Here is a 15736-nt window from a genome sequence, read left to right as displayed (position 1 = left end):
ATCTCCTCAGTCTGTCAGTGGAGCAGGACAGCTAACTTTAAATTCTTGTGGTCATTTTCTGATCAGAATCCAAGAAATGTGTAAAATGTGAGTTTCACCTTCCAATTCCAATTTAATGCCAATGATCAGGACATGGGGCCATCCTTATTTAACAAAAATATGGTCAAATCCAGGTGATTGTTTATTATCATCATCATCGATATGTAGTGCCAGATTCAGTCATTTGGCAATGGAAAATGAAAGTTTGGCAGTTGTGTGTGCAGTATAGGAATAATGTCAGGAAGAGAGACAGGGCACTGTTAAAAATGCACAAGGAATGCTGAGCTCTGACAGGGGCATTCAACTGTCTAAAGATGACTTCTCAGCTGAAGAGACAGGTGCTGAATCTCCAGCAATTTTCTTTTAAAGTATACTTCCATATGCATCATGTAACATAGTAACATCTACCAAACCTGTCATTGCAGCTTTGGAGCACAAATAACATCATGTGTGACCCTAGTATTGGGCTGGTGATCTGACCTACCGCTTGACACTCAGGATATTGCTTGAACACTACTGGTCTTGCTTGTCAGGTAAGGAATACTTAAAACCCTTACAATAATCTTGAAGGTGGATACATGTTTTTTATTATCTAACAGAAGTACAAGCACTCATATGATTGTCCTGCAGAGCCATTACAGCATATGTCTCTGAAGGAACCAAGGTAGTGTCACTCCCATCTAGTAAAAAGAGGAAAACGTACTTGAAACTGGTAGTAGTACACTGTCTCTTGAAAAATTTTAAAACACCTCGGTTTTTTCAGTTTTTATTCAAATTTAATCAGTTGAAATGCACTAAATCACCTAAACTGGTGATAAGGTAAGCAATAAACTGCCAGAGGCTTAAATTTAAAGTTTAGGTTAGCAAACACTGAAAAAGGAAATTTCAGTATATTACAAATGGGTCTTCTTCAGGGAACAACTAATAGGTCACAGCCTATAAATGTTCTGCAGCAATTAAAGTAAATTAAGCCTTGGAAGTTGAAGCAAACAGTTTGCACAGGCATCTCAACTTCTGTTGACTACTTAAAAACTCCTTGTCTGTTGTGATGGACAGTCGGTAGCTCATCCCGGCCGACACATCCAGGACGCTAGATGGCGTCTTCCCTGCAGCCTAGAGGTGCCCCGGAATCCCTCAGGGCATCATAGAAGATGGAGTTTGGCTTCACAACCTTGCTGGGTACCCTGGGGACCACTGTGTAACGCTGCAGGGAGACGAGGGGATTTTTGTTTTCTGTATAGCCTGGAAGTACTCAGGGATGGAGGAACAGAAGTACTTCCAGGCTGAAGAAAAATGTAATTCTCCATCTGACCCAGAAGTGCTGACAAAGTCACGTGAACAAAAGAGGAGAAGCCCTTCCGGATCAAGGACTATATAAAGGACTATGGGACACCCAGCAAGTAAGCCGGAGTTGGTAGGGAGTGTGACAGAGCTTCTGGGAGGAGAGGAATAATTATTGTGTGTATTTATTATAGTGATTTACTTGTTTATGGTGGTGGAGGTGCTTTTGGGCACTTTGAAGAAGAAAATAAAAATACTTCTAGGTGCTTTTAAACCAGTGTCTGCATCTGTCTGTTGGGTTTCACGGGGCAACAGCACCCTCAAGCGTCCGCTTATTGACACTGTCTTAAAGCAGATTTGGAACAGACTGTGTTACTACACCCACTAAAGTACTACTTGGACAACATTCCAGTGATGATGGCATGAAAACAGCAATTAACAAATTAAATGAGACAGAGCATTATTACCCTTAGGCCGGGGATATACTTAACGCTACGCGACAAATGAGCTTGTGGATGCTGCTGCTATGCAAGCAGTGTATTGTCTATACTTGCACACGTACTTAAATTAAATTTGGAGGATTCCATGAGGTGTCAGTGCAAGAAATCATCACAGGGAGAAAACAACCTCTGGTTTCACTTTGTTGTGAAGTGAGGGAAGAAAGATGTTAAAAATAAAAATTATTTGCATTCTGATGCTGTTGTGAAGGTGCAAAAAAAAAAAGATGTTAACAGTGAAACAAAATGTTGAGACAGTATGTGGTACCATTAAATGTATCTCCCCATTACTATGGGGAATATGCAACACTGTATTGCCTATGCGAGAAGTGGATGAAGAAAAGCAACATGAAGACATTTTCATGTCAGCATTTACGTTTGATGATTTGCTTCACCACATTGAACCAAACATGAAACCGTGTCACATGTTGATAGTAAACAACAATGCTGACGTCACATACCAAAAACTGAGGACACATGGCAGCCATATTTTTGCTGGTACTGCAAGTCGTGCAGTAGGACGTGTTCAGAGGACTCATCAAAAGAACACTGGAAATGCATGGCAGCCATGATCTAAGTGTGAAGTATAAACTGGCCCTTGGAATTGTAGACCTTTCATTTAGAGATATTGAATGAAAAATTAAAGTGACAGTGAGTACAGTGTTCTACACAATCCAGAGGCAATTGGAAACTGGAAGAAACTCTGGTAGGAAGATCTGGCAGACCCAAAGTCGCAATCCAATCAGAAGAAAAGATTCTCAGGGTCACTAGCTTGCATGTTGGCGCCTCACCTGATACAGTATTTTACAGCAATTACATGACTTTCCTTGGTTTCCAACAATATTACTAACTGAAATTTTACCATGACTTAATAAGAGAAATAAGAGATGTCTGAACCACTTCCAAATAATTGATGGTTTAACACTGTGTTGACTTTTAGTGCTAAACCTTTTGAGATTTTACTTTTAATACATTTATGCATTACTCCATTCAAAAATATTTCTTTACCTTCACATACTATGTACATACTGTTACTATTAATTCTGGTTAAATTTCAGTGCAATAGAATGTCACATCTTGGTGTTTCCTCTTGACTCAATAATTAACAAATGGAGTTAACACATTCCCTTGAACTTATTGCCATGTTAAGGCCCACTCAGGAACTTTAAGTATCAGTTACAGAGTGTTAGCTCTTTACTCTGTACTGAAGATATTTTTTCAGGACTTTTTTGACTCACATTTTTCCAGTGCAATGATACAAAAATAATTGTGTCTCTTTAGAATAAACTGCTTTTCAACCAAATCTATATAATTTTCATTAAATGCCCCCTTGTTAAATGCAAATTTAAAAAAAAAGTTGTTTGCAAAGAGTAAAGTTTACACTCTTAACAAATAAAATAAACCACACAATACACTGGATGCATGATTCTGACAAATTAGACAGTGCACATACATATTATCACAAAGGTGTTAAAGGTAGTGATTAACAAATGAATAATAAATACATACAGTAGATTCATGAATTTCAAATAGCTAGCATCCATGGTATGTTACAAAATAGCCAAATGTTTAAATTTATAGTTGCATTTAATATGTTTAAAATTAAATGAACTGCTTTACACAAACAGAACTACTATTGTTTTTATAACATTTACTAGTTGGACCATTAATATTTTAAAATGTCACCTTAATTTTCCACAACTATTTTTTACCTGTCAGATGTGATGTTGTAGCCATTTTGTTTGTTCAAAACATTAAATATCCAGTTCTGCAACAAACATAGTCAAAACAAAGATCAGAGTCATGAAACAATTTATAATAAAAACTGATTAAAAACTAATGTTTAAAGTTGTTAAGATGCACAATACTAATTTGTTCGTAGGAAGAAGCTGAGCTTGTGTTGAGTGGAAAAGTACAGGTTAAATGTTAACTACTCACACATAACTGTCTCTAGAAAATGACATTCTTGATTAAGAGTAGTCCTCCACCCAGGTATCTTCTCAAAGTAGAAATTGCAGTGGGGTTGGAAGTGTGTTGACCAAGTTAAAGCATTAAAAAGCAGAACTTTCTTGCTTGCTTGTATTCCCCTAAAATCTATTTTGAGATGGTGTGCTACTTGGGAATGTACTACCCATGGCCTCTGTGGTTCTGAGGGACATCTTTGCTCATGTACCGTATGTCTGAGACAAATGCCAATAACTAAAAAGAATGGCCTGTCTGAGCTAAATTTGAGTGGTAGATTTTTATGCTTGCCATGGATTACCCATTACAGACATCCTGTGCAAGCATAACCCTACCCATTAATGTATATCAGGGCTACTCAAATATAAATTTGAAAGGTCCACTTACTAAATTTCCATTCAGTCTGAGGTCCGGAAAAGTGACGGTCAAATTCCAAATAGAGAACTCCAAAAAAAGGCAATCCCCAAACTTTAGAACTATACACAAAAAAATGACATGGTAGGCCTTTTAGTGTGAAAGGTGACACCTTCTTTGTGCCCCCAGTTGTTTGAACTTGGGCATAAAAGGTGTGAGGGCAAGGCGGAGGCACTGATGTAAATGTTCATTGGTGAGGGTGTTGCGGTATGTGTTTTTCACCATGTTCATAGTGGAAAAGGCAGATTCACAGCAGTACGTTGAGGGAAACATTGTAAGAATTTGAAGGGCCATCTTCTGCAGGAGAGGAACACCTGCCGCAGTAACCATCTTTGTCCAGAAGGTGACAAGGTCACAGTGAGATTCCTGCAGTGCTAGGTTTTCTTGTAGCTCAATTAACTCTGTTTGCAGAGAAGCAGCACTGGCCCATTGGAAGACTTTTGTGGCTTCATTTGAGAATTCTGCAATATTTTTTGACAAGAAATGGATTTTCGATGCACAGCAAGACTTGTTTTCCCAAAGGGAAATCTTCAAAGCGAGTTTGGAAATTTTTAATCAGCTTGTCCAGGAATTCAGCATAATTGTGATGGTGATGTTTTCCTGCAGTCTGATCCAAAAGTCTTGGGAAGTGAAGCAGGTCCTGCTGTAAGTCACATTTGAACACCTCCAGCTTCCTCTGGAAAGCACGGACAGCTAACATGAGGTCACACACTGTGCTGTTTTTGCCTTGGAGCTTCATATTAAGGTCATTAAGATGGGAAGTAATGTCCGTTAGAAAAGCAACAATTTCCATTTTCTCGTCATTCTTCATGAAATCCACAAACGGTTTGGCTTTTGCACTCTTCTGATCCAACAGAAATGTCTCCAGCTCTTTCCGCAGTGCCCAAAAACGCTCCAGTACCTTGCCTTTACTAAGCCACCGGACATTGTTGTGAAGGAGCAAATCATCAAATGTTGCATTCACCTCTATTAGAAATGAGCGCAATAAACGATGTTGCAAAGCAGAGGATGCTCTCACATAATTGACTAGTTTCATGACTGTTGTCATTACTTCTGAGTACCTTTCTCCAAGGCTGGCACACAAAACCGTCTGGTGAATTATGCAGTGGTATGCCATGAGGTCAGGGTGGTGAGTTCTCAAGCGTGACACTAATCCCCTCTCTTTCCCAATCATACATGGTGCGCCATCAGTAGCAATGGAAACAACATGCTTCAGGTCTATCGCTCTGTCTCTAAGCATCTGTGTCACTGCTTCATAGATATCATCCCCCCTTGTGTGTCCATGGAGGTTTGTGAGACCCAAAACATCTTCATGAAATTCTCCCTTTTCTTCATCAAAAAATCTGACAAAGACCATGAGTTGTGCATTGTCCGTGATATCTGTGGATTCATCCACAGCCAATGAAATGAATTTGGCTTTTTTATAGCAGAACTAAGTTGTTCAAGCAAATCATCAGCGAGTATTTCAGCTCGTCTTGCAGCAGTGGAATCAGAACAGGGTATTTGGTTTATTTTCTGGATTATTTCATCCTTTTGAGTCCCTTCAAACAGAGCAGTCACCACTTCACTCATACACTCTTTGACTACTTCAGCATCAGAGAAGGGTTTCTTGTTTTTTCCCAGGACCCATGCTACTCTAAGTGAGGCTTCTGTTGCCCGCTCCTGTTGTGTGGCTGATCTAACTATTACACTGCTTGTAGCTTCATATGATGATTTCAGCTGGTTTATTTTTATGGTCCTTACCTCTGAGTTCTGAGGGTAATTTTGTTCAAAATGTGCATGCTTGGTTTCATAATGGCGTTTCACATTACCACTTTTGATTATTGCTACCGTCTCGTTGCAGATTAAACACATTGGTTTTCTGCTTCCCACGGGGAGCACGAACGCATATTTTTCTGTCCACTCACTCTTAAATTCGCGGTTTTCAAAATCAACTTTTCTTTTCTTATCAATGTACTGTCTTGAGCCAGCCATCTTTACTTTCAGTCAGCAAAAAAAAAATTCAGTTATCGAAATTTGCACTGCCTGCGAGTGATGAGACTGCCTGTTCACCGGCCTGACCCAGAGCACGTGACCGGTACATAAATCTGGCTGCCGTGAATGAGTGAGCGAGCGAGCGAGTATTGGGGGGGTTCGGGGGGGGGGGGGGGGGGGGGGGGGAGTAGTGGGAACGATACTGTTACAACTGGTGTGATTGGACATAGATGAAGCAACCAAACCGAGTAGAAACCTCAAAGATATATCGCGCGGAATCACAATTGCGCACTTCATTGAGAACTCATTTGGATTATGATTAAATTTGCATGTTTGTTTTGGCGTCGGTCCAGATTTAACCGTATTTGGGTCCGGATGCGGACCGGAATCCGCCTATTGAGTACCCCGGATGTATATGGTATAATGGTAATTTGGGCCAAAGGTTAGTTACTGACTAAAAACCATACTCATCAACTTAAGTCTGATATCAGCACTATAACTACTGAGTTATCACAGATTGCAAATACATGAAATAAATAAATAAATAAAGACATAAATAAATAAAGTGAAACACTTTAGAAGAGAGATTTAAAATTATATAGTGTCTCAACTCAGCCATTTTTGGCTAAATTACTTAGCCATTTAATAGAAAACAGAGTTCATAAACATCCAGTGGTATTAGGAAATGAAAAAAAGTAATTGCGTAATACCCAATGACAAATGGGTATTTATAAACATAATAAAAAGAATAATCTTTTCCCCTGCATAAGAACACAAGAAATTTAACAAACGAGAGAAAACCATTCAGTCCATCAAGCTGTCCCAATATCTCATCCAGATTCTTCTTAAAGTTTGACAAGGTTTCTGACTCCACTACATGTCTTAGTAGTTTGTTCCAGATTCCCAGAACTCTTTGCATAAAGAAGTGCTTCCTAACTTCAATTTTAAATGCTCTACTCCTTAATTTCCACTGATGTCCCTGATGTTACTTTCCCCTGCTTAAGCTGGCATTACTGTGTTCATACATACAAGGATTCCACTGTTTAAACTGATTAAACTGTTCCACTGTGATACATTTACTGTTTATACTATGAGGCAAAAGTAAACAAACTATTCACAATGGAATCTAAGAATACAAGAGTGTTACCGGATTCAGCGCAGATACTATCAGATGTCATATCTCACTTCTATATTATATTTTTCTGATAGTATGATTGATCTATGATTATTTAAGCTGGCAGCATATCACATGATTTTTAGTGGGAAGGGATGTCAAACTTGATGACTGCATTTAATGGGTCTCGGTGCGTTGAGAGTGTCAGGTTAGGAATTAGATTGGATGACAAATTACAGTACATGACTTCATACAGACTTTTCAACACAGTTTCAAATTTCCAAAGTTTCAAATTTCCAAAGTATTGCAAGCTAGCTACATGGTAACAGCCAATAACGTGCTACCGAACATTGCTAGTGCCTGCACAAATGTTTACCAGGTTTGGTGAGTTCAGTTTTTTGCAATCTATCATGGTACATCCAACACAAAAAATCAGACCAACAATCATCTCTTCTGTTTGCGCTTTCCAAAACACCCATCTTCCTTATTGTACTATGGGGTAAGCGCTCATTGATTATCAGTTCTCATAAACACATGAGCTGTCACTATCATATAACACTAAATAAAACCTGTTTAATTTTGTTGGGAAGTCGGCGACTGGTCTGACCAAGTCATTGGAAATATCTGACTAATATGACATAGTATTCATGAGAGTGTGCCTCAACTGCCCCTGATACACTAAAACTATGTAAATGAAGCCTGCAACTGAAATTCACTTGAAAAATCATCCATATTACTAACCGAGAATGCTAAACCGGATGGACGCAGGGACATCCAGCCATGGGCTGTAGCCGCAAAAAGACGTACTGTGCAGGCGCCCCAAGAAATGAGACCACAGAAAAAAGGAGTGAGCACAGAAAAAAGGAGTCATACGCAGGCGACGCACACAGCGCCGCACGAGCAAAACAACCCACCCCCCCCACACACACACAAGCAACGGACGGGACACACACAAAGAGGACGATTCAACAAGCCCCTGGCACACAAAAAAAAAGAGCCCGCAAACCAACACTCCCCCCCCCCACACACACACACACACACACAAGCAACGGACAGGACAGACACAAAGAGGAGGATTTAATCCCATTGCACACGAAACGGGACGCACACAAAGAGGAGGATTCAACAAGCCACAAGCACACAAAAAAAAACAAGCCGCGAGCACCACACAAAGCCCATTGGACACAAAACGGGACAGACTACGGACATAGCACACGAAACGTACACAAAGAAGATGATTCAGACCCACGACCACAGTAACATAAATAACAAATGACACACAAAGCCACATTTCTAAATGAACCGTCCGTATTAAACATATGTCATCTCAACACGTTCACAATATGCAGCATAGGTAGATCTCATTACAATGAGGCACTATTAACCGTTCAACCGCAGAAAAGGCTCCATATTAACAGTGAGTGCGATCCTCCTTAGTACTTATCCATATTTCTCACGCTCAAGAACAAACAAGTCATGAATTCACGATCACAGGTACAAAACGATACCGCTCAGATAACGGGACCAAACACAATTCACACTATGCAGCATAGGTGGATCTCATTACAATAAGGCACTATTAACCGTTCAAACGCAGAAAAGGCTCCATATTAACAGTGAGTGCAATACTCCTTATTACTTATCCATATTTCTAGAAGAAAAAATGTCTCGGCTCCAAAAACGCAAAGCTCAACTAAAGCTTCTAACTAACGATGTACCTAAAAGTAAAAACTTTATGAACTGCATTAGATCCTACAATAGTTCATTTGCTTTTGCATCTACTGGAGTAAATATCAGGCCACCAAAAGGCAATGGCCCATACTGCTTTCGCATATGTGCACAAATACTGCATCGCATTGGAACAGTGCACCCTGAAACAAATCAACAACGCAAATATGCACAAATCTACATCCTAGATCCACATTACGCAATCTATCAATCAAAGTGCTGCATCGCAACAGGCACGGATTCAAAACGAAACACCTCCCGTCTCAGACATACGTTAACGGCAAGGAAGGCTACAACGGGCTTCTCACACAGCACAGGCAAATCGATTACAGCTCCAAAACAACACGTCCCAAATACTACACATGCAACAACGCGCCTCTCCAACGGCACAAGCAAAACATACACCAGGAAAATTCATTCGGATTAATGAATGTCATTTGCAATCATTGTCATTCAGTTCACTTCCCTGAAGAAACAACTGGCAATACAAGTAATACATTTAGACGTTATTGTCAAAAGGGTCAAATTAGACTGCCTCCTTTACATTCATATCCTGAATATCTACAGAAGCTTCTAACTAACGATGTACCTGAAAGTGAAATCTTTATCAACTGCATTAGATCCTACAAATCGGTATCCACTATGAACATTAACGGTGGCACTGCACGTGACATCCGTCTTGCGAAAATGTTAATTATTGATGAATGTACAATGGCATCCAGTCACTTATTCAACACCATTCATAAACTTCTACAAACGTTTATGAATAATAATATTCGCTTTGGAGGAAAGGTACTTTTATTAGGAGGAGATTTTAGACAGTGCTTAGCTATTCTTCCACATGCCATGCGCTCAGCTATTGTTCAGTGCACCTTAAAATACGCAGACAATTGGCATTGCTTTCAAAAGATACAGTTAGTAAAAAAGATACGATGTCCAGAACCAGATCATAACAATTGCTTATTACAACTGGGAGATGGTACACTCACCAATACAGATGGACTTCAGCCACATATTATTACAATTCCTCAAGCCTTTATCTGCGACGACTTAGTTACAGACAGATTTGGAACAGCAATCTCATTAGACAAAATGCCCCTTTTAACACAACGCACTATATTATGTCCAAAAAATATTAATGTGGAAAACATAAATACCCAAGTCATTCCATTACTTCCTGGAGAGACACAACTCTTTCTAAGCTCTGACAAACTTGACTCTGATCACAACAATAACCATCTTCATTGACATTACAAGTTCTGACCTGGAATTGCCTTTTACACTTAAACGGCATGTACAAAGAAATTTTCAAATAAACCTTTACACTGTGCCACACACTTTATTGTTTGCTTTCTATTTGCATCATCTACACCTTCACACTATTCTATATCTCATTCATACATCACGCTCTTTGTCATTCCCAACACCAGGGGTTGGCGAGCGAAGCGAGCAGGGGGCGGAGCCCCCTAGTTTAGTGTAATTGCTTTTGGTAGTTATATGACTTATGTTAATGAATATGATTTTGGTGAATTTATAAGTTGAGTTTTTCATAATGTGAATATATAAAATAATTGTGTTGAATATTATTAGACATATGATCAGGTGATATCCACTTACTGTATGTACATAGTATTGTATGTACAAATACAAATTGTGTCATCAGTAAAATAAATTGTGCAACTAGGTCTACAAAGTCAGCGTGGTGTAGTTGGTTAGTTGTAGGCATGTTAATAATACTTAAATTATGTTTAATGCAAAAAAATCCCTTCTAAATTGTGCAGTTGCAGATATAAAAACTCATTGCCATGAACCTTTTCCAAGCAATGTTCAGAAAACCTAGTGGTTTTTTAATTTTGTACTAAGACGAACAAAACTGAATCTGGTATTCTATCTACTGACGAATTTAAATAAACTTACTTTTGATGCCTTTGTTGGCCAAGTGGCGTATCCAGCAGTCATTGTATATTCAGTGTCTCTGAAAAAATGAAACAGTTACATAAAGAATGTATATAGATGTAACATAAGCTCAGAAGTATTTGCTTTTAATTTAATTTGAATTGCCTTGAAGAAAAACTGAGAAAATGAACTTAAAATAAGAAAAAGAATTCCACAAAACTATTAGTGATAGATGAATTAAAGGGGTTATTGGAGGTATCATTTTTCCATTAGAATTTGAACTGCTATATTTATTTCAATAAAAATAGTTGTACTAATAATAGTATTTCAATAATCACCCTTCTGATTTAATCCATCCATCCATCCATCCTCTTCCGCTTATCCGAGGTCAGGTCATGGGGGCAGCAGCTTGAGCAGAGATGCCCAGACTTCCCTCTCCCCAGCCACTTCTTCTAGTTCTTCTGGGGAACTCCCAAGGCGTTCCCAGGCCAGCCGAGAGACATAGTCCCTACAGCGTGTCCTGGGTCTTCCCCAGGGCCTCCTCCCAGTTAAACGTGCCCGGAACACCTCACCAGGGAGGCGTCCAGGAGGCATCCTGAACAGATGCCCGAGCCACCTCATCTGACTCCTCTCGATGCGGAGGAGCAGCGGCTCTACTCTGAGCCCCTCCCGGATGACTGAGCTTCTCACCCTATCTTTAAGGGAAAGCCCAGACACCCTGTGGAGGAAACTCATTTCAGCCACTCATATTTGCGATCTCGTTCTTTCGGTCACTACCCATACCTCATGACCATAGGTGAGGAACATAGATCGACTGGTAAATTGAGAGCTTTGCCTTACGGCTCAGCTCCTTTTTCACCACGACAGACCGATGCAGAGCCCGCATCACTGCGGACGCCACACCGATCCGCCTGTCGATCTCACGCTCCATTCTTCCCTCACTCGTGAACAAGATCCCGAGATACTTGAACTCCTCCACTTGGGGGAGGATCTTGCTACCAACACTGAGAGGGCACTCCACCCTTTTCTGGCTGAGGACCATGGTCTTAGATTTGGAGGTGCTGATTCCCATCCCAGCCGCTTCACACTCGGCTGCGAACCGATCCAGAGAGAGCTGAAGATCACGGCCTGATGAAGAAAACAGGACAACGTCATCTGCAAAAAGCAGTGACCCAATCCTGAGTCCACCAAACCGGACCACCTCAACGCCCTGGCTGCGCCTAGAAATTCTGTCCATAAAAGTTATGAACAGAATCGGTGACAAAGGGCAGCCCTGGCAGAGTCCAACTCTCACTGGAAACGGGTTCGACTTACTGCCGGCAATGCGGACCAAGCTCTGGCACCGATCGTACAGGGACCGAACAGCCCTTATCAGGGGGTCCAGTACCCCATACTCTCAGAGTACCCCCCACAGGATTTCCCGAGGGACACGGTCGAATGCCTTTTCCAAGTCCACAAAACACATGTAGACTGGTTGGGCAAACTCCCATGCACCCCCAGGACCCTGCTAAGGGTGTAGAGCTGGTTCACTGTTCCGCGACCAGGACGAAAACCACACTGTTCCTCCTGAATCCGAGGCTCGACTATCCGATGGACCCTCCTCTCCAGGACCCCCGAATAGACTTTTCCAGGGAGGCTGAGCAGTGTGATCCCTCTGTAGTTGGAACACACACTCCGGTCCCCTTTCTTAAAGAGGGGGACCTCCACCCCGGTCTGCCAATCCAGAGGCACTGTCCCTGATGTCCATGCGATGTTACAGAGGCATGTCAACCAAGACAGTCCTACAACATCCAGAGCCTTGAGGAACTCCGGGCGTATCTCATCCACCCCTGGGACCCTACCACCAAGGAGTTTTTTCTTATATTTTTATTTTATTAATTTTCATTGTAACCATTCCATACAAACAGATCAATTTATAACACAACAAAATTGAAGACAAATCAAACCCCACCCCTGAGAAGGAGAGCTATGCTAAAGGAAAATTGCTTAAGGCTTTTTAATAAGGCAACATTAAACAAAGGAAAGGGAGAAGTAAATATATATGTAAATAAGAGATGGAGAAGGGAGTTAAATGCGGTAATAGTTATTTCTCTTATTCTAAAATAATATTGATTAAATCCTGCCAGGTTCTGAAAAAATTTTATACAGATCCTCTAACTGAGAATTTGATTTTTTCCAATTTCAAATAATATAAAACATCGGTTTCCCACTGACTTATAAGAGGAGAATTAAGATTCTTCCAATTTAACAAATTAAGTCTGCGTGCCAAAAGTGTAGTGAATGTAATCACCGTTTGCTTGTCCTTCTCCAATTCAAGTCCATCTGGAAGAACACCGAACACAGCTGTTAATGGGTTAGGAGGGATTGTGATACCAAGGCTGTCTGAAAGGCACTTAAAAATTTTTGTCCAAAATGATGTTAGTTTGGTGCAGGCCCAGAACATGTGACCCAGTGAGGCAGGAGCTTGGTTGCAGCATTCGCAGGTTGGATCCTGCCCTGGAAACATTTTGGACAGTTTTAAGCGAGACAGATGAGCTCGATATATAATTTTTAGTTGAATAATTCTATGCTTTGCGCATATAGAACTCGAGTGAATTCTCTGCTTTGCTACCTTCCACTCCTTTTCTGATATATTGATTAAGAGATCTTCTTCCCAATGTCCTCTTGGATCTTTGAAAGGTAGGGACTCTAATAAGATTTGATATATTGCGGAAATAGTGTTTAATTCCTCGAAATTGAGCAGTATTTTTTCCAGTATTGTGGAGGGTGCAAGGTGGGGGAAATCGGGCAATTTCTGTTTAACAAAATTTCTAATTTGAAGATAGTAAGAGAAATGTGTAGCTGGGAGGTTGAATTTTGAATGTTGGGAGGTTGAATTTTGAATGTAATTGTCCAAAAGATGTAAATATGTTGTCTATATAAAGATCTCTGAGCATTTTAATCCCAAAACTTTTCCAGGTATTAAAAACTGGATATACTTGCGAAGGTTGAAAGAGGTGGTTCTCTTGCAGAGGTGCCACTGATAAAAGATGTTCCATCTTAAAATGCTTTCTAATTTGGTTCCATATTCTGAGTGAGTAAAGCACAATTGGGTTATTAGTATATTTGCGATAACTTGCATTTATTGGAGAGCAGAGCAGGGAATATAAAGAAGTACTACAGGATTTTACTTCTATTGCGGACCAAGCCTGTGTATGTTCATTTATTTGTGTCCAGGTTTTTATGGCTTGTATGTTTGCTGCCCAGTAATAAAACTAATAATTAGGTAAAGCCATGCCACCTTCTGCCTGAGGTCTTTGTAGGGTCGCTCTTCGGATACGTGGGTGTTTTGAGTTCCAAATGAATGAAGTTATTGTTGAATCTAACTGTTTGAAAAACGATTTATTGATATATATTGGAATGTTTTGAAATAAAAAGAGAAGTTTAGGAAGGATATTCATCTTAACAATGTTAATGAAGAATGTTAATTCTTCCGGCTAGAGTGAGATGAAGGGTTGACCATCTATGCAAGTCTTGCTTAATTTTTTCCATACAGACGCCAAAATTTTGTTGATAAAGAGCTTTATGTTTACTTGTGATATTTACCCCTAGGTATTTAAACTGATCTGCTATGGTAAAAGGTAGGGTGTCTAATCTAATATTATATGCTTGTGAATGAGTATACTTTTATTCAGATTAATTCTAAGACCAGATATCTTTTGAAATTCTGTTAGTGCTGTTAAAACAGCAGGGACAGTGTTTTCTGGGTCTGATATATATAAGACCATATCATCTGCATATAGAGAAATTTTCTGTTCCAGTCCTTCTCTGACAATCCCCTTTATCTGATAAGAATTTCGGCAGTGAACTGCCAGTGGTTCAATAGCGATTGCAAACAACAGTGGCGACAAGGGACATCCTTGTCTGGTACCACGTTCTAGTTTAAAGTAGTCTGAGCAAATGTTATTAATACAAACTGAAGCTTCTGGATTGGTATACAGTAGTTTGATCCATGCACAAATATTCGGGCCAAACCCAAATTTCTCCAATGCAGTGAAAAGGTAATTCCATTCAATCATATCAAATGCTTTTTCTGCGTCTAATGATAGTAATATCTCTGGGGTGTTTGATTTTGCTGGTGAATATATAACATTAAACAAGCGTCGGAGATTTGAAGATAGGTGTCGGCCTTTAATAAATCCAGTTTGATCCTGTGATATTACCGAGGGCAGCACTTCTCCATCCTTCTAGCTAGGATTTTTGAGAGTATCTTAACATCATTATTCAGGAGTAAAATTGGTCTGTATGATGCACATTGTAACAAGTCCTTATTTTGTTTAGGAAAGACGGTGATTAATGCTTGTCGAAATGTTTGAGGTAGTATTTGGTTGTCTCTAGCTTCTGTAAATGTTGCCAATAAGAGGGAGCTAGCTGAGTGGAGAATTTCTTATAAAATTCTACGGGGTAACCATCAGGGCCTGATGATTTCCCGCTCCAAGGAGTTTTTTGACCACCTCGGTGACCTCAGTCCCAGAGATGGGGGAGCCCACCTCTGAGTCCCCAGGCTCTGCTTCCTCATTGGAAGGCATGTTAGTGGGATTGAGGAGATCTTCGAAGTACTCTCCCCACCGATCCACAATGTCCCAAGTCGAAGTCAGCAGCGCACCATCCCCACCATATACAGTGTTGACACTGCACTGCTTCCCCTTCCTGAGACGCCAGATGGTGGACCAGAATCTCCTCAAAGCCGTCCGAAAGTCATTCTCCATGGCCTCCCCAAACTCCTCCCATGCCCGAGTTTTTGCCTCAGCAACCAGCAAAGCCGCATTCCGCTTGGCGTGCCTGTCCTGTA

General features: G+C 40.4%; 1 protein-coding gene across 3 annotated transcripts in view; it reads right to left on the bottom strand.

Annotated features, from left to right (window-relative positions):
• Positions 1-15736, bottom strand: part of LOC114658121 (amiloride-sensitive sodium channel subunit alpha-like) — an 85215-nt gene that overhangs the window by 6213 nt on the left and 63266 nt on the right. For all 3 annotated transcript variants that reach the window (XM_028810173.2, XM_028810174.2, XM_051932000.1), the window contains exons 11-12: positions 10927-10984; positions 3530-3585 (exon numbers count right to left, since the gene is read on the bottom strand). In XM_028810173.2, coding sequence (XP_028666006.2) covers positions 3530-3585; positions 10927-10984 — 114 coding nt within the window. The remainder of the gene's footprint in view (positions 1-3529; positions 3586-10926; positions 10985-15736) is intronic.

Source organism: Erpetoichthys calabaricus, chromosome 9 (assembly GCF_900747795.2).
Source record: "Erpetoichthys calabaricus chromosome 9, fErpCal1.3, whole genome shotgun sequence".
NCBI classification, from domain to species: Eukaryota; Metazoa; Chordata; class Cladistia; order Polypteriformes; family Polypteridae; genus Erpetoichthys; species Erpetoichthys calabaricus.
This window is presented reverse-complemented; position numbering and strand designations above follow the sequence as displayed.